We start from the raw sequence: 23647 nt of genomic DNA on the forward strand, positions 1-23647 counted from the left end.
TTATTCTTCTGTTTTGTCTTTCGCAGTTTACACGCGAATGATGGTACTTAGTGCCACCTGCAGGATAAAAAACACTATTACTATTGACTATCTCTTCTTTGTAATAAGTTGATGCTATCAAATGATATCACCATATTGGAAAACGTCATATTCATTTCCTGTCATCGTCGCCTTTTGGTGTTTTCCTTTCTGCAGAATATTAAAAAAAAAAGACTTTTATACCTTTACATGCTCTTCTGATTAAATACGATTGTATAACATTTTCCTGACTAAATATTTCTGACTATTGTCTAAGTGAGGTACTAATATACAATTTCTTGTAAATGTTAGTTTAATTATTCACTTATGTAAAGTGTGTTTCATTATTTTATTGAACAAGAATTATAATGCAAGACAGTTAAAACATAATTGTGAAATAGAATAGTTAAATATGCAAGATGAAGCTTTTGATTGTTTTCCACATGAATGTGGAAATAGATTAACATTTTTATATTAAAACAATATAATCTGACATTACATTCAATGAAAAAAAACAAATACGATCAGCCGACCAGAGAGGTCACAACTGCATGGAAATCAACTAGTCCTAAAATCAAGACAATTTTATATAAAATAATTTCTGACTCTGATAGTTGTTTGGTTTTTAAAGTTGATTTGTAAACCGGATTACTGTGCCACCTCAAATTGTTTCTTTAGATTCTTCACTGGCCTGGACAGCACTTATAATTTTTACTATATATATTACTATATAAACATCAGCTCTCCACGATCCTTCGAATCAACTCTGTTTGAAAAACCTGCAGATTTTAGCCAAAGATGTGATCAATCAATTTTTTGTCAAAAAAACCATTTTAAAGATTTGACTTAAGCCGCTCAGATGGACTGACGGAGGAGTAGTGAGAGACGAGTCTGTCAGCTTCTCTCCACCCACTGAGAAGAGCCCCATGGACGGTGGAGTAGTAGTGTGGATGAGTGGCCTCTCCAGCAAACAACACCTGCAGGGGCTGAAACAGACAAAATCGCTTTAAAAGAGATTAATTATGTGGGAATTGTCTTTTAAGCTCAGTGCCAACAATTGTGTTGGGAGGATGGACGTGTGGGTACTTGTGACTGTGATCCCTTCGTTGGGAGCGGCTCCATCAGGTTCTCCAGGTCCTGTGCCGAACAGCCTATTCCTGGGTAACTATACGATCCACATGTCCAGGGGTCGTGGAACCACTGGGAGCGCAGGACCCTCTTTGGGGTGATGGTAGGGTTCCCTAAATACACACAGTTATACACTTGAAAATGAGTTTCATATTAGATTTCCTATCTAAAATATGAAAGATGTTAAGGAGGAAATGGCGTATTCTGAACAATTGACAATTGTTGCCAGACGCATTTAACTTATTAACATCACCTGTAAATCTGCGGATGAGTTGCGTGACGGTGAGCGTGACCTCTTGTTCAGACAGTGTCTCCATATACTCGGATTCATGTCCAGCGATCCAACCACACATGACGTGGCCGTACCTGAAAGTCGAGGCACAACAAGACTGTATTCCAAATCCACGTTATTTTCTATTGAATACAAAGAAACAACGCAGGGCAAGGATCAGCATTTGCGTTTGCCAACCTTTCAGTGGGTTTGAGCACAGTGAAGGCACACAGCTTCTTTATCCAGGATCTTGGGATATCTGGCACCTGGTCCACCATGTCGTCCTGAATCAAGACAAGAGATGAAACAAGACAGTTTAAATGTTTGCATACGTTCTACATTCCTTCAGGTAAATCTACCTTTATTTTGTTGACATCTCACCTCATCTTCCCACACAAGATAGATGACCTCGCAGTCAGCATCCCACCACGGAGAATCAAACTCCACAAATATTTTATTGTTTGTTCCAAAACCTAGTCTCTGGACGGAGTGCAGCTTGTGTAGCGGGAGGGGAGGGTGGAACAGGGCGGAATGGTGCTTCTTTAGGTATCCTGGACAAACACAACAAACCAAGTTAGGTTTTGTTCAGTAGAGTACCATTGTTACGCACGCCTCGTGGAGGAGGGAACGCAACGACCCGCCGCTCGTCATCTCAATGTGGTAATGGGGGAAAGAGGTGTGGTGCGTGTAGGTACACGGACGACCAGAACACATATAGCCCGTAAAAAGGAATGTTTATTAATATATATATATATATTAGATATATATACGGGTTGCTTGGGAAAAGGGGCTGGGCGGAACCAAAACAATGAACAAAACAAAATAGTCCCTCTTGCCTATCTGACCTGAAGCACCCCCCCCTAACCTAGCTTGAGCACTAGCAAGGCTCACTAACCAAATACAGGGGGTGGTCCGCCCAGGTCTTGCCTAGTGTTTCTAGACAGGAGGATGACTACGGGTGGTGTAGACCCATGGGCAGCTTGCCTACGCACTCCCAAGGTGCTTCCCCTTTTCCCTGGGAACAAAAGACAACAAAAACAGGATTAAACACAAATGAGAAAGAGCGCTTTCACAAGCACACAGAACACGATTTAACAGAGACTCCAAGTCACTCTCTGCTCTACAACCCACACCCAACGAGCCAGAGCCTCATAACAAAATGGCACCACTTTATGTGTTGCGAGGGAAGGAATCCAGGTGCAGCCACTGACGAGTGGGTGGGGCCAGATCTCCAGTCTGGGGACTGCTGCTCCTGGAATCAATCACCTGTCAAGGCACAAAACAAAGCCACCCAACACAGAAAACTGGGGAACGTAACAACCATGAATCTAAGTCTCTGTAAATGGTATTACACTTCTCCGTGATAAAATCTTATGTAATTAAAATCTTATGTTAAAACTAGAAATGCAAGTGTTCCAGTATTTGAGCATTTGTTGACAAATGTAAAGCCTGATGATGTGCTCGTGACATAAGTGGTTAAAAGGTTCTTGGGAAAAGCGCAGTTGCAGCACAATTACAACATTTCATCCCCTCTGGTGGAAAACAGTTAACTTGTGCGTGTATTCTACCTAGAGGTACTGTGACGATAACATGATCAGCAGCGATCGACTCCTCGTCACACTCGACCATCACAGGATTTTCTCTCGTCTCCGTGTTGTTCCAGCGAACACAGCGAACGGGATGATTGTAGGCCACCAAACCACTGGGAAGCTCCGCCATCAGGTTCTTGACCACACCTTCATAGCCACTGGGGAAGCAAAGTATCTTCAAGTTAATCGGACGGACATAAGTGAACTGGTACAGCAGGTAGAGCAGTTGGGCTCAACTCTACACCGGGTTTGAGGCTGGGCTACTCATGAGGACAGACCCAGATGAGGCCCTGTGTTGGAGCTCCATGGATTGGGGTGATTAGGAGGAATGGCCTCTCTGATGGGACCCTAGGAGGTGTTTTGCTCTGATTAATAATTGCATCTGGAGGAGAGAGTCGAGCTGCTGCTCCTCGGGGACACGTCAAAACGAGACTTTTGAGGTGATTTGAGCATCTGGTCAGGAGGCCTTTTGGGCCCAAGCCTTTTGAGGTTGCCCAGGCTCATTTCATAGGAGACCCGGGTGTAGACCCAGAACAGGTCAGAGGGGTCATATACGTCATCTGGCCTGAGAGTGCCTTGGAGGAGGATTTAATGGCGAACGATGGAGGAAAACAATGATTGAATGAAATCGATTGTTGAAATAATTGTTAGATGCTACAATTATGCAACATTGGAGTACGAACCCTGGGAATGTACAGTCCAGTCCGGGAAGAGTTTTATAAAGGCCATAGGCCCCCAGGCCCACCTCGTCCATGCTGTGAGCCCCATTAATGGAGCACTCCAACTTCAACATGTTGCTGATCATACACAGTCGCAGAGATCTGGTGGTTGCATCGATATCTTTCCACTTCTCTGCTGCTCGTTGCTGAATCTGCACCAGGCAACAAGGCAAATGGTTACTTCACACAAAACGCCATCAATTTATTTAGTTTATTATCACTAACACGCGAGCTGAAATAGCTCACATATTGGAGGTTAGCAAACACACCACCAGTATTATTTTAGTCTGAAAAGCGTACCTGTGATCGGATGAAATCTCCCACGCAGGACCAGGGTTCTCCTCCTTGACTCGCAAAATTTGAACTTTCATCCAACAACTCGGCAAACAGTTCCTGAGTACAATGAAGGTCTTCAGCATTCAGCTTCCGACCTGAAAACAATACACAAAGCACAAATTAGTTAGTAAAACACCACTAGGTTACTTATCCCTGTGCAGATTGTCACATGCAGATTTATGCAACATTTGTGATGATGGGCTACATAAAGAAAATGGACTTGACCTGAACTGCAGAAAATGTTGGGGACATAAGGGGGATGTCCTCCGACGTCCATGGCCTGGTTCTCTGGGCTGAGGGCCTCAGGATCCAGGAGCCTGTACTTACGGGCCAGACGAAACACAGGGTTCTCCTCGGAGGGTCCATGGATCCAGTTTGCTCCTATCTCGACAATATTATCCCCTGCAGGTGGAAATAATATGAGGTTTCAGAAAAAGCAAGGAGCTAAAATACAGGATACTATTATACCGCTTTTTTGTGCCCTGAAAGCAATTTTATTGCGGGTTGTTTGTGACACATCTATCTTCTTATCAGTGTTCATAGTTTGAAAGAAGTTATAGTGATAGTGGCAGTTTTTACGTGTCCGTTATCTCCCCCTGCTGTTTGCATCAGAGAGAATACAACAAATCGCGAGCTCAGCTAAACCTCCTGCGAGGCAATAAAGAAACCATAAAGGAAGTTAATCAAAAAGGGGTTTTCGGATGATTTGCATAAACAGACGAAAAGATAATCTGCGGTCAGTTTGATATAGTTGCGTTATTGCCGCTCACCCAGTCTGCCAGTTTTGACTCTCCCTCCGCTTCTTGCGCTCGCTTCGAGAATGCGCACGTGGTGAAATCCGGCGCTGACGAGCCGGTGCGCCGCCGCTACGCCCGATATCCCGCATCCCACAACCACCACTTTAGCGTCCGCCTTCACGGCCATAGCTGCTTCTGTTCAACTGACTCGCGTAAATATTGCTTCGTATGAAAAAACATGGGTGACGGCCAGAATAGGTTCTTCCTGTGGAGAGTTTCAAAATAAAACTCGCTTTCATTAGTCTTTCCTTGCAAACATTTTGAGGCCTTCATAAACACTTTCCATGAGTCTGCATTTCTGCAGATTTTGTCCTGAGGAATTGTTCCCAATAAATAATCACAATTATACTATCTGTTGCCATCTTGGTAGAGACTATGGAGCTATCCATATTATTGATTTATTACCATCATAAAGTGTAAGAGCGGCTACACAAAACCATTCCGACAAAGTAATTCTAGGATCTGCTTCATTGATCTAGATCATTATAAAACATCCAAGGTCAACAAGCAATAATTCAATTGTATGTTATTTAGTTTATATGGGGTCAAATTCCGCCTTCTTGAAGAGAAATATGTGGGCTGGTAAAGTCACAACCTCATTTAAAATCTAAAGTGGCTCTTTCAATTTGTGAGCTGAAATTTGTATTAATGAGTCATTTCAATACGTATACAAGAATTTATTTAAGGGATGTTCACACAACATGTTTCCAAATTAGCTGTCATGTCTTATAATGTTAAAGTTTTACAGACGTCTGTCACATTTCCTGCAGGCCGTCACCTGGTACAAACAAAGCACCTGTAGGTGGTACTGTAGTTCTATCATGTCGGCACCTGCTGCTGTAATTGAAAAACGTTTGTTGCTCCATTTCAAACACCACCGGGGACATCCGTCCTCTAACAAGTGTGGTTAATCCAAAGCATTCTATGCCAATAAAGGAAAAGAAACACTCTTACCAAGAAAAAACACTCCTGTGTACCGGATACATGCAATTTACTGCTTTATTTTCCATAAAGTGGTACATTTTCAACACCGTAAGAGCTTTTTTCCTCATACGGGTTAACTATTAAACTTTTTTTTTTTTAATGTAGCGGTACCGTAAGGCCAACACGCAAAACAGATGTGCGAGTCCTTTCAAAATAAAAGTCTCATTCCTCTACCGGAAAGTCTATGGGGTTGTTTTCAACCCAAGAGCCCTATCTGCAATACAAACAAGAAAAAAAATTGCTTCTGCATCTGGTTTACTTTTACTACCAAGGTAAGGAGGAAGAATACTAACTGGACCAGTTTGCTGTAAATCATAACCCTGCAAACTCAGTAATTGTCCTGTCGGTTAGTGGCCACCTCAACAGCAAGGCTTGTGGATTGTTGTTCAACAACAATCTGTGAAGTGTTGTTGAATATTTCCTTCTAACTAGTTCGGGAGAAGAGAATGCAGTGTTTGTCTGATAAAAACAGGGTCTTGATGAATGATCAAAGTTTGTAAAAGTCCTTTTATTGCTCAAATACACAAGCACGTATTACAGTGCTCAGAGGAGACATAAATGTCAGAGCAGTCAAAACGTTGAGCTTTTATACACACACATGAAGGTCATCCCCAGTGGCAGGTGGCACCGAATCCTAACTACTAGACCACATGGGAGATGGTAGATATGAAACCTTGCAAAACCAAGCGAGACATGAACCAAGGTTAAGACGGGGTAACAGACAGTTCCTTTGTACGAGCGCTTGTGTGAGAGCGTGTTGACTCGCCCTCTTTTCTTCAGACACAGCTGCAAATGGAAAATTATTCTGATTTTCACACGTTAAACTTCAATACATACCATTATCACTCTTTTAGCATAAGACTGTGCTATCACATATTTTACCATAGCACTACAAAGATGGAAATGTTAAGCGTTTAAGGAAATGGGAAGACTAATATTGTTGATGGAAGGTTGAAAAGGAAATTGAGGCACATGTGTGCAAGGAGGGGAGTAAGAAGAATAACAAGAGACGTGATAATGTGATTAATTCTCCTGATTTGTTTATTCAAGATGTGATCTACAAGAGACGAAGCCTGTTTTTCCTCCAGCTCTCTCTCCGGCCTTCATCCACTGGAAGCTTGAAAGGTTCTTCTTTACCTCAACAAATAATAATTAAAAGATTCTTAGACTGAGCTGCGTCTTGCAACATGCAATTGTTTACCCAATCTGTTGGTTTTTATCTTCCTCCGCTTGAAGTCGCTTCAACTATTCAAGATGTAAGCGGAGCTACGATGCACCTGCAAATTAGAATGATTTGCTACACAAGTTCCTCTGTATAAATATTACAAAACAACCCTCTGACACACCCCCAAAAAGTTTTTTTGTTTTGTTATTTGTGGTGCATGAGCCTCTGAACACGAGGTGTGTACATGTGTGAACAATTAATCAGCTTCTTATTTGATTAATCCAATACTGCAGCAATAATAGTCGACAAAATATAACATCAGTTTTGCTGCTTGTGAAACTGTGGGAAAACGGAACAGACCTTCTTTCTCAGGATACCCATATTGTGTAATGTTGAAGGTTAACACACACACACACACACACACACACACACACACACACACACACACACACACACACACACACACACACACACACACACAAAGCTCATGGGAACTAGATGGCAAAGAGGGTCTCGCAGAAGAACAATGCTAATCTGTGCTTCAGTCCTCGTGGAAGAACAGGAAATAATAAAGATCTTTTTCTTTGGCAAGTCCAAGCAGGTTTCTGTGTTTGGTGCCAGCAGGGATCCAACATATTTATTATTTTAAAAAGTCAGAGAATACATTACCTAAAAGCAGCGTATGTCAATATTTAATACAAAATGCAAATATGTTGATAGCAGGGATATCAAAGCAGTGATAGAATTCATAGTAATACAGGGACTTTAATATATCACACACACTGTCATTCTAAGATTAGAAGCACATTGGTGTATAACATCGTTCTACTAACCTTTACGTTTACAATTTTACCGTTACCTCTACATCTACTACAGTTGTGGCCAATGTTCCCATAATAAATCATTGATATTGAGCCCTGCAGACACACAGATTGGATCAGGGAACTTGTAACGGCAAGATGCAACTTTGATTTAATTATACAGCGATTGGTTGACACTTGTATTTGTATGCTTTAACTTCCATTTCTATTATTCATGTTAATTGTTTGCATGTTTTAATTATCTGTGTGAGCTTTGGAGTGGTTAATACGTTATTGCAGATGAGGTTTAATTTGTTGTTGTTTTATTTCAACAAGGGACTGTCTAATTGTGCATCATATAGTGGTCAGCATGTGCATCCCGGACAGGCGCATTTTATACCAAGTGGAATATGGAAACCTTTGGTCACACATATTCATATTCTTTCGCTGGTGTGAGCTCCACCTTCTAGCCGATGTTGGATCATATTCTTCAGAGCGCTGTACCTGCAGAGGCGTGAACACAAACATGATTAAAGAAGGTGTAATGGAACAAAAACATATCACCCAGGTATTACATGTCAGAATGATCAATTCAATGTGTTTTTTTCCTCTCATCGAGTTGCTTGATAAAATCCTTTCCCACCTCTTACAACACCTTTAAGACAACACACTCAAAACACACACATTAATCCCAGTGATTGTGTTTCTTTATCCTCAGATACCAGCTTCATATAAAATAAAAATATACAGTCAATGAAACTGGGTAGACTGGAACCAGTTTAGTAACTCTTTGCTGACAGGAGGGACTTTTTACTTACTTTTTGGTCAGTTTGTTTATTTCACGTTCCTCTTCTTCTTTAAGTTTCTCAACGAAGCTGTCTAAAACAGGAATTTCAAACTTTATGTATTGGGCAACCTGAGGAGACAAAGATTCAAACATATCAGCACACACAACACGTCTTTGATATATATATATATATATATATATATATATATATATATATATATATATATATATATATATATATATATATATATATAATGTCTTCGATATGAAGATAAACCCAAAGTTAAAACACTTTTATGTTTCACACAACACAAACAAGATTCCATTCACTTACTGGGTTGGAGTGGAGGCAGATAGATGACACGACAAGCAAAAAACAAACTATGGCCAGAAATAGAGGTCAATTATTAATCCAGAAAAGGTCCCCTGCCATTTTTATTTATTACCCAGGGCAGTCACAACAAATTGCTCTCGGCCATCTTAGCCTATTGTTAGAATTGAAACAGGATATCTCTGCTCAACTTGTTAAATTCAACCCAACTGTCCATTGTATCATTGTGTGTCATTGTTGAGGAAAACCCTAAAAACAAAACGGGGTCACCTTGGAGACCATGGCGAGGGAACATAACGAGTGGTGGTTGAAGGCCGAGACTCACATCGTACGTAACTTCCTCTCCCACGTCTGCCTCCGTGATCAAGATTTTGGAGATCTTCTCACAGGGTCCACAAAGCACACGAGCCACCAGCGGGTATTCACCATCCTTCAGTCGGGTCCTCTCTGCAATGATATGGACGGATACAAGTGACCACAAACGCACATAACAAAGCATTTCTACTGACAAAACCCCAAAGAGTAATTGAGTAATGTGCTAATGAGTGACGGCAAGTCACGACTCACCGCCAGACTCGTGCACCATGTAAAGGACAAACTCTTCACATTTATTCTCCACCTTGAAAACACACAAATGGAGATTATTTCTGGCTTCACTGAAACGTCACTTAACGTTTGTCTCACTGCTCACCCTGAACTTCTGCAGCAGCAGGTTGAGGACTTGTCCCGTCGTCATGGAGCTGTTCACTCGTACGTTGGTGACCGAGCCGTAGGCTGGAGTAAATACAGATGTCTGCATGCAGAGGAAAGTACACAGCATTAGTATTAACAACTGCATCAACACTTGAGGGATTCCTGGAACTGAACCCGGACCCTGTCGACGGGAAGCAAATCCCTCAGTCTAAAGTTGGATCCTGTTCAATATAAACACATTTTGGGGAAACGGATAACACGGTGTAACTTTGTGTTATGTGACATATTAATGACATCGGCCCATAACAGGAGATTGTGAAACGCAGTCGTGGTACAGGCACGCCCACGCAGGACGCGGCTGCCCCTCTGCACCTGGAAATGTGTCAGCAACGAGGTACAGTAATGCGTGTGCTTGTACGCGTGTTCTGTTCCTTGTACCTTGTGGTTGTAAAAATGTCCGTTGATTGAGAACCTGTGTGTTCGCAAGCGCTGCAGATCTCTGGCGGTGTGTGTCCTCGACCTCCTCTGAACCCGCATGAAGGAGGCGTCACTCCTGGTCCTCAGCAGCTGAGGAGAATCCTCCTCCTCCCGACCACACACGTCCCCACCTCAGAGTAGACAGAAACACGCTTCTCTTAGTGGGCTTCAGTTAAGCTGGAAACACTTTGACATGAAGACGGATCAACAAATGGTGTTCGGCTCAGTATTCACATTTTCTTTGTTGTCTGCTATATTCAAGTACGCGTATACTTTTGCTTTGTGTATGAGTTTTATAAAAATAATACAGGTGTTAAACCCAGAGAAATGATCTGGGTTGGCAGGAAAGATCTTAAATATTGCAGTTTCTTCACTTGTTTTTCTGTGACCAAGAAGGACCTTCCTAAACTGCTTCAAACGGCCGATGTCGGACCCACGACTGCGTGGTCTAAACCTGGTTGTGCATGGTTGTTTATCTGATCCACGTGCATCTCACGGTAATCTGTGCCCGACATAGGAGCCGACCTTTCTGACGGATATCCACAATTAGACACACAGCAGGTGTTTGTAAGCACATTAATCAATCAAGTGTGGGTGAGATGAACGCTGCACGTGTGCTGCTCACTCGATGGTCCACCATCTGTGCCCGGTGAGTTATTGTTGGACTCCGGTGAGAGCTGCTTTTCCAAACCAGATCGATCGTTTCTGTAAAAACAAAAAGAGGAACAATTATACTGCTTATTAGTTAACATTTCTCGTACACTCTCTGTATGCCGTACTTGAGAAAATAAAGCTACAGTTGGGGGAAACATGCAAGTTTAGGTGGGCGCAGTTATGTTGATCCCTAATTTGTTGTTTGTCGCTGGCTTTGGACACAGCCGGGAAGTTGCTCCCCTCAGTCTTTGAGCTAAACTAATTTGGCTGAATGGGGTTTATAGCTGAGCTAACTTTCATTGCTTTGAGCGTAGGCCTTAAAGAATATATTATTAATAGCTTCATCTGACATCGGCAATTCATTCTTTGTTATTAAATTTATCGTTTTGTCCATAAATTACTGAAACCGTCAGAACGATTGTTTTTTTTAAATTGCTGTTTTTTAATACCCAAATGCATTCACTTTCATTTCAGCCAAAGCGCTGAAAGTTTACCCTTTCTCCTACTTCCTCTCATCTTTATTCAATTACAAACTCTAGCACCGCGCCGTCATGTACACGGCCACTTCAAAGGCAAAAGGAGTTTTCCAGACTTTTCTTTAAGGGCGGAGACACGGATGCAGGTCAGTGGTTTCATGTTGACTTTGTCTGCCATTGTGTGTGTGTGAGTGAAGTCCCTTGTTGCCTGTGATGAAACTACGAGGCCCACATCTGTTTGTTCAGCACATGAAGTCATCCGTGTCCGTCTGGACTGGCTCCTCATACCGGTTCAGACGGAATCTTTCATTGTCGTCGTACATCTGAAGTCGGATTGGTCGGCGCAGACCCCAATAGATGTTCAGCAACCCCTCAAGGATGAGAGCCTCATCCTCCTAGACACACACACACACACACACACACACACACACACACACACACACACACACACACACACACACACACACACACACACACACACAAATGAATATCAGTGCTCGCGGTCGGAGAGGATATCCTGGAGCCCCCCACGCCTAAATATCAGGTTTACGTGCAGGAACAGTCGCTCACAGCAGGGTGAACCCTCCCGTCTTGGAGAAAGTAATTCAGGTTTTTAACCCACCCTTTTTCCCACAGTACAAGGAAGTCGCGTCTGAGAAGGCAGCAATAATGAGAACAGAAACCTGACTGCTTTGGGTCACGTACGCGCAGGGGGAAATGTTCCGATGTGATGGAATTGAAACTCTAAATATGGAAGAAAATGATCACACTTTGTGCTGTGACTACAGAAAGGAAACTGTTTCAACCTTTAGGATGTGAGACAAAATAAATAAAATAACCATTACAAAAATGAAGTTCTTTTTTCACATATTGCAACTAAACCAGTAATGATTAACCAGTAATGCTGCTGTGACTTGTAATCACAGTTCAGTCTCAACTGCTTTTAATTAATTAATAATTCCTATTAAATTAATAAATATTTATATCTACTTTGAAGTTCTGAAATACAATGGTAAAATCCCAAGCAACTTAGTGTGAAAATGAATAGTGAGCTCTGTAATTTCTGTCAAGAGTCCTGTTCTTTGATTCGAGGTATATTGCGCTCAGGACTTCATTGTTTCTGGAATATAAATATTCAGAACAGCTGCACCGCTGAACCTCGCTGACCCGCCACTCCTGAGTTTCCTGCACATTGGAAAAAAACCACACTCCGACACACACGTACACATACAAATCCGAGTTGGGTCAGCGGGGCTATTTTTGGAAGTTGTGGATACTCGCTCTGCCACAGGGTGTTTCTATAAAGGCAGGGCGCACACTCCGGTCCAGTCACACTCCGCTAAGCGAAAGAGCCTCCGCTCGGTTTCCCTCTGCATGTCAACCGTACAACTCAAACATCCAAGGTGAGACTTTTATCTCCATTTGTTATTATCCGCTACTCTTATGGAGCTTACGATTTTAGAGGAATTGTAGCAGCATGACATGACATTTCACAGTATCAAACAAGGCAAGAAAAGGTATATTATTGTTATTTTAGATTTTGTAATTAAACAGTTAAAGTGCAAAATGTCTTTTGTCATTGAAGAGGCACAGTCTCATGTTTATTTTCTTTCCCTTTCCTGCTACAGCATGAAACGCAGGCGGGTGTTTCTCCCCCTGCCTCTCTTACCCACCATCACTGAGACGCTTGAGGACGCGCCGGTCCTCCCTGCATCCACCCACACTGCATCCACCCACGCTGCCCAGATCCCAGAGTCTCTGGATGAGTACATGACCAGTATTCAGGCCCTTGCACGGCCGGCTGAGGCACAGAGCGGCGGCCTCGTCAGACTCCAGAGGTCCCCCAAGCCACGGCAGTTCTTAAAGGCTCAGGTGAAGCTCTCCGCGTCACTTCCACGCGGATCTTCCCGGACTCTCAGGACTTCCAGACAATACGGTCTGAGTCCAAACAGCACAGAGGACTTTTCTCTCAAGGTGGGCAGAGAAAAAGACTGCAGGTTCAAAGACCCTGTCGACTGGTTGTTTGGACAGGTTAGGACTTAGTGGGACGCCCCGATGAGTTGGAAGATCCTTCTTTATTTATAAAGACTAAATGCGCGGAAAGATGAGACTTATTGTGAAGGTTGGACCAAGACAAAATCACCAAAGAAAATGATGATTGATTCGTTGTTTCTAAGCTCTGAGGATTCAGGTCCACATGTTTTTGTTGGATTTTTTATTTTTTTTAAATTTAATATACTTTAATAAAATACTAAAATAATCATGGATATTCTCTGCTGTTTCTGAAGTTATTAAAAAGTTGATGATCTATAAAAACATTTTCAGATTCCACCTTTGGTTAGTTTTTGCTGTTTTCTGACAAACTACATTTGTGAAAACATTTGAAGACCTCAACTTTAGCTTTGGGAATAGTTTTCTAGTTTATTTGTTCATTTTAGAGATTAAATGATTATTTAAAAAATCAAATGATCAAATGATGGTGAGAATAGTTATTAAAACAATCCTGCCAAGAATGCAGCCGTTGTATTAAATGACAGAAGTTTCTTTGGGACTGTAGTGTGATGTAAATACACAATGTTACACTCATACTGTACAAAATACAGTACAATTTTGACCTTGGTGTATACATTGACAGAGAAAACATTCATTTTTATCCTTTGACTGTTTAAATCCAGAGTTAGTTAGTTTTAGATGTTAAATACAAACCATGTTGCGCAGTGTGTCCCTGAGCAAGACACCTAACCCCTAATTGCTCCCTGGGCTAAACGTGAAAAGGCCATGGGTTTAAAGTGTAATGTAAGTCGCTTTGGATAAAAGCGTCTGCTAAATGACCTGTAATGTGAATTAAAACCGTATTTATTCAAGTACTGCAATTACAGTACTATTCAAGGTACTTGTATGTTAGTTTTTGCCACTTTACATTTTATAAGCAAACGTTTTACTACGTTTTACTACACTATCTTCATTTATTGTTTCAGTAACCAATAAATAAATCGTGATGTATTTTGAGAAGACAATACTGTATTGATTCCCTGGGGTGCATTCACAGCTACAAGCATTATTATTGAAATTTAGCCGCAATATTCAAGGAATATACATATTCCTACAATAATAACAAACCCAACAATAATTTATTATTCCAAGCACAATGAGTGCTTCAACTTTTGGTACTTTAAGTGTATTCTGATGCAAGTTCAACTAGAAGGCCCAACACTAACTTTTAGCAATACTTTGGTATTACGGCTTTAAATAAATGTTCTAATTTTTCTACCAAACAGTGGGTGTAAAATCAATAATACTGAAACAACGGTAACAGTGAGGCCGCGTGGCCACTAACCCAGCAAACATCTTCTCTCTGGTCTAAAGGTCATCTGGGAAACTGTGGCTCATGACGTAGCAATCAAATTGGTAAAGTCACAAGGGTTACTACTCTCAAGTACAGTTTCCATTTCAGTTACTAAATCTCGTTCATTTTTAACAATTAGTTATAACTAGAGATACATCTTTGCGCCGGTCGGGACTTAAATGATTGATTCAGGTATCTGTGACAATCAGCGGATCCGCTATTGATACCTTTACTTGAACAAACAGAAAATCACTATTCATATCTGTGTGTTCTGTGTTTTTACAAAGTTAAGAAAGCAATATTAAATTGAAGGCTAATGTTTTTTCTTACACATAAACGAGGGAACAAAGTCAATTTTGATTACGTAATAATTCATGTTTTTTTGTGAGTTTTTCTGATGCCACTTTTTAATACAACACCGGGAGCATTTTATTGTTTTTCATTATCTGCTTACAAAACTTTTTATACTTAAAAGAGATTATGAATGTGACGTATTGATTCAACTTGATCTGAATGCTTCTGTTAAGTGCAGCAATAACCCAAACACATCTCAACGTGAGCCTCCAATCTAGAAAACCATATCCCACTCTGCCACCTAGTGGTAGGAACTGGTGCTCCAGTGGTGACATCGTAAAATAAAAAGTACCCTTAAACACAGCAGAAAAGCACAAGCAGATGCATTCGGTGCTTTATGTGACATCTTAAGCAAGACAGTGAACCGATATCTACTACAGCGGAACGGCTGGTGAGCCGCCAAGGAGACGATACCACAAGGACTCAAGTCTGTGTCCCCCACTGACCCAAATACTTCATCCCCGGAACATTTGCACAGTGGTTTCTCTCAGCATGGAAACATATGGAAATACATACAAGTTTTAATGTACTTATCTGTTTATATTGTTAATTCTTGTTTGTATATTTTTTTAATCTTATTTTACTTTATCTTATTCTTTTATTGCACCAATGCTCCAAGCCAAAGTCCTTTATGTGCAACATATGTGGAAATAAATGGCTTCCGATTCTGATCAGTTACATGTTAACAATTATTATAGTTTTACTCTTTACTAGTATTCATGTTAGATCTTGTTCTCAGTCAAACCACATGATACCTCCAGGCTCAACATGACTAACCCAGCTGACCAAACCTGTAGAGCAAGATCATAATAACATCTTAGATCAACACTTTCAAATCCACTTCTTTTTTCACACGGGATCAGTTTTCATCCTGGATAATCAATAGAAATGAAACCAACAAACACTCACCCATGACAGGTGGATGACACTCACCCATGACAGGTGCAAATGGGGAAGGTAATAATGCGGGAGATGTGGTGCACGTCTCCGGCTGTTTTTTTTATTTAAACTCATTTCAACATAGACGCTATATTTTCTAGAGTAGGACTTTCCAAATGTCGGTCTAACCAAAGAATGTTACTGCTGAGTAATGTCCCTCATTACCACAAAATATCAGAGTCGTGAGTAATCTTTGGCTTTGCTCTGGTCAGCTCGTTCTCTGGCAAGTGTTACGTCTGCAAATATGTAAAAAGAAACTTACACTCACTATAATGAGTTTGATAGAAGTACAAGGGGCCAAAGGGCAGCCATGCATCCCCAGCTGTATGTGTCTGTGACCTCATCCAGGTCATCAAACCCTCCCTTTGTCTCCTTGTATTTCCGGTAGGGACGGCGGCCGCGAAATGCAACCATCATACCGTCATATCAAGTAAATCCTGTTCAATGGATGGTGATTTTATGTTGGACATGGCTGACAGGCCTGGTACCATTTTGATGGGCCTTAAATGGCATGTTATAGTGACCTCCATATGATCCTAAAAACCCCATATAAATGTATGAGAAATGTTCATCCCTCATCTCATTTTGCAGGGTTCCAGCAGGGGATCCCAAACGTCCCTTTCCTGTTGATATTTCTTGTATGTTTGACACGAAATGTTACTCATCAGATCACCAAATTTTTTGTATTTAAGTTATTTTGTACGTATTTTTTGGTTAATATTGGGTGATATTTTGACATCACTGGTTCTTCCATTGTACATGTGTATGTTGCATGAACACATGTTATGAATGTAGGGGGATTTTCCCAGAATGAGACAACTGTGAGTCCGGCTTGTGGGACAAAAAAAAGAGGGACGGATGATGACTACCCTGCCCTAAAGCCCCCACACACTTAAAAAACATTCTGGACATAAAGGGGAACTCCTGACCAAAAAACCAATTAGCTAACAAATAACTAAACACGCCACAATAAAAACAAGTTTACTGTGGAAAAGCTTTGCCAAGCAGTTAGTGTACATAATGAGAAATCTGATGCTCCTTCACTTCTACTTTTCATTTTGAGGTTAAGGGGATTGTTTGTGGTTTGCGAGCGTTCTGGCGTGTTGGAGCAGCAGTGGTCTGTGTGCAGAAGCTTACGTGGACTCAGGTTTTCTGTCCTCATTATCCGCCCGAAAATCAAAGTCCTGCTTTGACTGGTTCCAGTGTGTGTGTGTGTGTGTTTGTGTGTGTGTGGGTGTGTGTGTAACTCATTTTACAACACTGTACTCCTCATAATCCATCACGCCCCCACACATACCACCGAGCTATCGCCAAACCCTCCCTGTTTACCAATATTATTTGTGCCAGCGCTCCTTCCGGTTATCTGATAGGATCTTACCTCGCGAGCCCTCAGCTGAAAGTTTTTCCCTTCGTGGTAACAGTTGTAGGTCCGAAGCAGCGACAGGATGGCGGACCTGAATATGAACACGACACCACAAAGGCCATCAGCACTCATGGCTCTCTTGCAATGGTGACATTGAATACAACAGCATTGTTATTTTACTCAATTGAATGTAGGACTTACTTTGGTATAAGTTTCTCTTCACTGAGCTTCACGTAGGTCGGACGCTCACCCATTCTGTCTAAAGCCCAGCTGTGGCAGAAGAACATGCCAGACCCACATTAGTAATTGAGTCATAATTGTATTGTCTCTATAACGCTGTGTACGATGGGTTTAATAGATGCATTATAATGAGCATGTATGTAGAGAAAATGTTACTGGTGCTTTTAAAAAGGTGATGGTCAACCACATAGAAATATATATTTAGAAAATTAATATAATGTATAAACAGTATGGCAATTTGTTGTCGCGTTGCACTTTTAATCCAATTGGAGGATGAGAAAGAATGTTTTAAATGAAACGCTTTTGAACAAATACCTCTGGTGGTAAAAAGGCGTGTAAAGGGACTTAGCAGAAATCACATGATGCGGTTGACACAGAGCCAACGCAGGAACATGCTGTGACAAAGCTCAATGAAAACACTGTCGTCTGCGCCTCAAGGAAATGGCTGCTGCTGTGGCAAGTCCCTCAGAAACAGTTAGCATAATAACAATGATTTTTGTTTTAAAAAGACTACTTAGTCTTCTTTGTGACCCAGTTTCTAAAGAACACGACCGATCTGCAGCCCCAGTGCCTTTTTTGTCCATTAAATGAAGTGCACAATAAAAACAAAAGGACAGAGTGTCCTTCGGGCCGTCAAGGCTTTTCTGTCGAGACAAAGGAATGGTGGCCCTGATTCCTCTATCCTAATTCCTGAGCCCCTGTATCTCAGAAGGGAAAGTGCCATGGGGAGTTTCCTGATTGGGAAAGCCCAGCTCACAGCATGGGGGGGGAGGAGCAAGAGTATAAAACAGCAACATGTGCCTCACACTCCGCTTGTCTCCAAAATGAAGCTCGACCCTCGGCCAGTCTGTACGCTCGCCTTCTTGAGTCTCTGCTTCATACTGACCACAGGTAGGAATCATCTATCAGCTCATTCTGTCATAAAATATGGATCCTTGTTTCATTGTGGAGAAGCTATCCGAGCGTGTTAACTGTGTTTTACTGCTGTGAATTAACTGGCATCTTGCTGCTTTGTCTCTGCAGTGAGAGAATCAGACGGCACGTTCGTGCCGGGAAGATGTTTGTGTCCACACTCGCAGCCGGGCCTCAGGGGGAAACTGAAAGCGCTGACAGTTTACCCCAAAAGCCCCAGCTGTGACAGATTAACCGTCATGTGAGTTCCAGATTCTGCAGAGTCACACACGCATGTATTTACACATGCGCGCGTCCAGATGAGTAAAACGTGTGGTTTTGCGTGTGTATTTCAGAGTGACACTACAGAGTACCAATGAGTCAGTGTGCCTGAATCCGGAGGCGCCGATGGGCAAACAACTGATTCACTGCTGGAACAGGTGAGAGCCTTCACCCCTGAGCCTTATCTCATAGTCACCAACTATACCTCTTAAAAAAAGAAGGTCTTTGTCGTGTCATTTGAGTTGATTTGCACATTACGCGACAGATTGCAGTATGTTTTTAGCCTTGTGTAACTGGTGGCAGAGGGGTTCCACCCACACTCATGTTTCCCGCAAATGCAGCTAACAGTAACTTATTTGTTGCCAAGCCAGTTATTGTAGCACCCAGCCGGTCTTCCCTCCACCATTTGCTATAGTGTCAGACAAAAAAAAGACACTGAACATTTGTTTTAGTAGAATCCAAATTTTCGATATTATGCTTTCCTTTCTTTGTGTAAAGCCGGTCATGTCACAAGAAATGTTCAATGGTTTGATTTGTCTGATACGTATCAGGAATATCAATCCGCAGCCCTTCCCTCCAGGGATTAAGTATTCCTTTGTGCGTTTTCTAGAGCTCAAAAGTTGGGTCGCGATGTGAAGCTTTGCCTGCGGAGGAGGAGGAGGAGGAGGGAGAGAGCTCGGCAGCGCCAACGCTCTCGACTGAGCAGCCGGGGCCTCAACAAAAAAGCATCGTCCTCTACTTCCCAATAGTCAACCAACCAGACGAACAACACGAAGCTGAATGGAAAGAAACATGTACATGCTGTTTTTTTTTTTGCCAAAATGTGGACTCAAGGTCACCACAAGCCTTTTTAAATAGACAGCAGTCCAGCAGTTTTCTTTCTATAAATGTCACACAGTTGAGACGTCAAGATCCCCTAATCTGTTGGTGGTATATTAAACTTTCTTTAAATGATGTCACAAAATGTACAGAAATGAGCCCCGGAGGCTTGTCATGAATGTTAACGGTTGTATTTTTTTAACTGTCAAATGGTCCATGTTCTTTTCATGTATAATTCTGTGTGCAGCTGGAAAAGCAGACTTTGTTACTTAGTTGGTTATTTATTTTTATATCGATATGAGCATTTTTCAGACTTTGTTTTTTTAAAATAAATATATCAGCAAAAAAAAATCCATTGTGACCTTGTGTGTTATTCATTGTTAAAACTCTGAATTCATTGGAACAGAAAGACATTTACTTCCTTGGTAGGATATGAAGTACAGTAGTTAATAAACTACAGGATGGCAGTCAGCAGCAGGCACAAAGCAAACATTCATTTGAAAAACATCTGCACAAACAGGAGCTAACTTAACACTATATTATAATGGAGAATTATAAATATATCTTTCCATGGCACTATGAATGAAAGCATTTGCCTGAAGTATATTGGAAAATATGTTTTTCACAGGTTATAGTGGATGGTTGCCTTGGCTTTTGGGAGATTGGGGCGTGTTTCATGAGGTCTCCATACTTGACCGGATTGAACCCACACGCCCACATCGATCTGGGCAAAGTGAATAACTAGGCAAGTGCCAACGGGATTTTTTATCCTCGCTAAAACAACAACTGGCACTGACATGATCGTTGGCAGAACGGATATGCGTTTCTGTTATACCTCAACGCTTGAGAGCACATGGGGGTGAAATGGAAAGTGAAAGTAAAGTGCAGAACAAGTGGCCTTTGATCAAGGCGGAGTTGGGTAATGTCAGGGACTTTTCATATGCCTTCTGTTATTGATGAATACAATTCGAGCGGTTGCAAGTAAAATATTAATTGTCGGACAGAACGCTGATTCTAGGCGACAGCTGATAAGATAACAGTGTTGTTACCAAGTGGCATGTGGCCAACAGGAATCCCCTTCCAATCCAAAGTGCTTCATAATCCACAGAGAAATGCATTATTTTGCACTTCTACCTGTATGTGACAGCTCTAGTTACTGCAGATTGAGATGACACTAACTAGACCATCATTAGATTTGATGATGGTCTAGAATTACTCTTGTGACTTTCACGTTTATTCTGCTGATAAAACCTCTGTACTGTTTTACTCACACTGTCCTATTGCTACTTAAGTAAATGATATAACAACTTCTTCCAACAATGTTAAATTTGCCACATGCTGACGCAAACAGTTTATATTTTAACGCATGATTATACTGCACCTTGTGTAACAACACTGATTCCACAATCATGGTGGTTAGTGCCACCTGGTGTCTGAGGCGTTACAGACACTGAACTTCTTCATGCAAAGCTCCATCCTGCTTTGTGCTGATACTGTTCAATTAAACTTGTGATCTCTGACACCACCTGCAGGAGCATAGTGAGCAGGAAAAGGGGAAAGGTAAACTTTGATGAACTTTATTTAAAGTGCAACTGGCCCCGGCCTGTCAGTGTTGTCTGAGACTTTTATTTACAGAGCATGTTTTTCTCTCATGAGTTCAAAGAAGGGAGACTAATCAGTTACGGTACTGATGTGTAAGTTAATTTCCAATTCACTGTGTTAGACTGCATAGTGATGAGTGACTGACCCATTCATAGTCAATGTAAACAGGTTGGTTCATTACTCGTTTATTTCTTGTGGTGGAGAAAATAAGATAATAAATGTAATGAGCTCTACGTAGGAATTGATTCTTTTGTATTTTCCTGCAGCTTAGGAAAACATATCTTCAGAAAAAAAATAAAAATGTATATATAAAATGCCTGCATGAGCTACAACAGTCACCACAAAACCCAGGAAGCAGACAGCCCAGTACTGACCACACCACCGGACTGGGAAGTGATCTCTTGCAGAAGAGGTGCAGATTCAGCTAAACAATAAATGCTGAGCCCAGACGAGGGAGTCTTTCACATATCTGTCACAATGCAGATCCTCTTTTTATCTCCGTCGAGCTAAAGATTCTAATCCAAACACCCCTGATCGACTTAGTCACAATCTACATGAAAATCCCTAGAAATAAATCAATTACAGATGCAAAGGCAACACCAATGAGACCTCCCCTCCCTCTAATGACCTCTGCCGACCTGCAGGAGACTGCTGACAACGTGTGCAGGTCAATCCATCTCTTTTACATATTTATGCATTCTAATGGTTGTATGAATATTCCATCGTTTAAAGTGTTCAAGTCTGTCACCATTATTGTGAATTATTCAGACACCACCCAGGAGATGGACTGAAAGGTTGGAAGATTTGAGTGAATTTACATAATCAGTTTCTTGTCTTCTCTCCTCCTCCTCGTTCTTCTGCTGACTTAATTACGCCGCGAAATCTCCCTCGAAGGACAAAGGACCTTTTAACGCAAGTCTGCTAATTGGTTTGATCATCGCGAGATTTGTATCCAATTATCGCACCTACAGAGGCAGCTGCGCCCGTACACAGATCCATCCCCAAAATAATGACCGGGAATTATGCACACACACAAAACACTGACGTATTCTAAATACAATGTTATTTGCGAATCCCTTGCTAAATATGTATATTTATGTTACTCTTCGAGGAACGTAGTTTTGTATCTGAGTTCTGTATGTGTCTGAGTGGACGAATAGGAAAGTTTTACATACCTGTCACATTCCAAAATGCGAAAAAAACTCGGAATTTATACTGATGATATTTTCATCCAACTTAATAACACCCCTGGTCTTCAGGGCACTAAGCCGCATAATCGCAACGAGGGATCTTCTTCCTTCTTTAATTTTCTGCGGTGGGCTAATCGGTCTGGTTTCTTCCCATTGCAGGCCTCCGTCTTCTTTCTTTCATGCCTTCTTTCATCCAGCACCGATATCCTGCCTCGTTGTTCAGTATCAGGCTTCATGCCTCCTTTGGTTTAAGGTATTCAGAGCTGGAAGATTAAACCGACAACGGGATGATCCAATAGAAAGCCGTGCACACGCATTTCAACCAATCAACGCGGAGGAGTGGGCGGGGCCGAAAGGCAAACCTCTCCTTCTGTTGAAGGAGCCGCTGGGCGCGTTGCTACAACCACATCTGTCCGAGCCATCAGTTTAACCTCTGTCTTTTTACTTCTGTTGGTTTGATCTTCAAACTGATAGAAAACTGAGGTCAGAGCCTTTCAATGTATTCATTGACTTCTTTTTAATGCCACGTTTTTTTTATGTTGCCACGACATTTTAACTTTCTGTTTTTTACTTACTGTTACTCAATGTTTTTTTATACAGTTTGACAAGTATTTTGTCATTTTTTTCTTTTAGCGAATAACAAAAGTCATTTTAGAAACAAACCTTTTTTTATAGCCATACACCACCATTAAAGCATCTCCTGTTATTTTCAAGCTAAGCGGTAAAGGATGAAGTCCCTGTGACCGGTCCAGATTTATTTTTCCCATCCTGTTTTTCAGCCATCTGCCATCTAGGAAACTATTGTAGGGCGGAAACAAACCGTAGGAAGTCTCTCTCTCTCTCTCTCTCTCTCTGTGTCTAAATAGGATTTATGATTTAACATGCTCAGAGGAAGTAAGTTGTTCCTGCAGCTATATAACTTCCCCCATAGAGAACAGCCTTTACCAAAGGATATGACACATTTGTTTAAAACAGACTGGAAACGCTGACATTCTATTCTTGTCAGTTTCTAATTGCTCCGACACAATTGTGAACAAGCCCTGATTATCGGCCTTAGTGAACTCTGGACAAAGACTCCTTGTTCCTCTCATTGAACATGTCATCCCTCCTGACCGGATTCACATGTCATAGTGTTCTTATATTGTAAAGAAATGTGTTTGAAAGGTTGGAAGAATATACGACACCGTTTATAGGCTGTGGGTTTTATTTGTGTGTACTAGGACGGATAAGCCAGTCCTTTGTTTTGTGTCAGTGTGCTTTCACGGGTCTGTTGATTCCCTCCTTAGCTTTGATGCTCTAAAGAGATCACATGTTATCCCTTCGTAGAGTAATACATCTACAATTCAGTGAACAAAGGATTGAGAAATACACTGTGTGTGTATGTGTGTGTGCTGAC

The 23647-nt window shown here is 41.5% G+C and overlaps 3 protein-coding genes and 1 long non-coding RNA gene across 4 annotated transcripts; 2 read left to right on the top strand and 2 right to left on the bottom strand.

Annotated features, from left to right (window-relative positions):
- Window positions 1-348: 348 nt before the first annotated feature.
- On the bottom strand, window positions 349-5088 carry paox (polyamine oxidase). The gene is made up of 10 exons (XM_040177802.2): window positions 4832-5088; window positions 4287-4463; window positions 4026-4156; window positions 3690-3877; window positions 2986-3164; window positions 1799-1968; window positions 1616-1701; window positions 1400-1512; window positions 1105-1259; window positions 349-1004 (listed from the first exon to the last, which is right to left on the bottom strand). The coding sequence occupies exons 1-10, from the start codon at window positions 4983-4985 to the stop codon at window positions 852-854; spliced, it is 1506 nt and encodes a 501-aa protein (XP_040033736.2). The 5' UTR covers window positions 4986-5088; the 3' UTR covers window positions 349-851.
- Window positions 5089-7584: 2496 nt separating this feature from the next.
- On the bottom strand, window positions 7585-22516 carry rassf4a (Ras association domain family member 4a). The gene is made up of 11 exons (XM_040178680.2): window positions 22237-22516; window positions 17429-17497; window positions 17243-17318; window positions 11514-11620; window positions 10721-10800; window positions 10057-10226; window positions 9617-9718; window positions 9493-9544; window positions 9251-9372; window positions 8626-8723; window positions 7585-8311 (listed from the first exon to the last, which is right to left on the bottom strand). Exons 2-11 carry the CDS (start codon window positions 17479-17481, stop codon window positions 8242-8244), a joined length of 930 nt encoding a protein of 309 aa, XP_040034614.1. The 5' UTR covers window positions 17482-17497; window positions 22237-22516; the 3' UTR covers window positions 7585-8241.
- On the top strand, window positions 12216-13492 carry LOC144409506 (uncharacterized). Its single transcript, XR_013467976.1, has 2 exons — window positions 12216-12628; window positions 12854-13492. It is a non-coding gene; the product is annotated as an uncharacterized LOC144409506 (long non-coding RNA).
- Window positions 18122-19810, top strand: LOC120820657 (C-X-C motif chemokine 5). Its single transcript, XM_040178682.2, has 4 exons — window positions 18122-18358; window positions 18491-18620; window positions 18715-18798; window positions 19251-19810. The coding sequence occupies exons 1-4, from the start codon at window positions 18190-18192 to the stop codon at window positions 19387-19389; spliced, it is 522 nt and encodes a 173-aa protein (XP_040034616.2). The 5' UTR covers window positions 18122-18189; the 3' UTR covers window positions 19390-19810.
- Window positions 22517-23647: the final 1131 nt, after the last annotated feature.

This window comes from Gasterosteus aculeatus, chromosome 6 (genome assembly GCF_964276395.1).
Source record: "Gasterosteus aculeatus chromosome 6, fGasAcu3.hap1.1, whole genome shotgun sequence".
Classification (NCBI taxonomy): Eukaryota; Metazoa; Chordata; class Actinopteri; order Perciformes; family Gasterosteidae; genus Gasterosteus; species Gasterosteus aculeatus.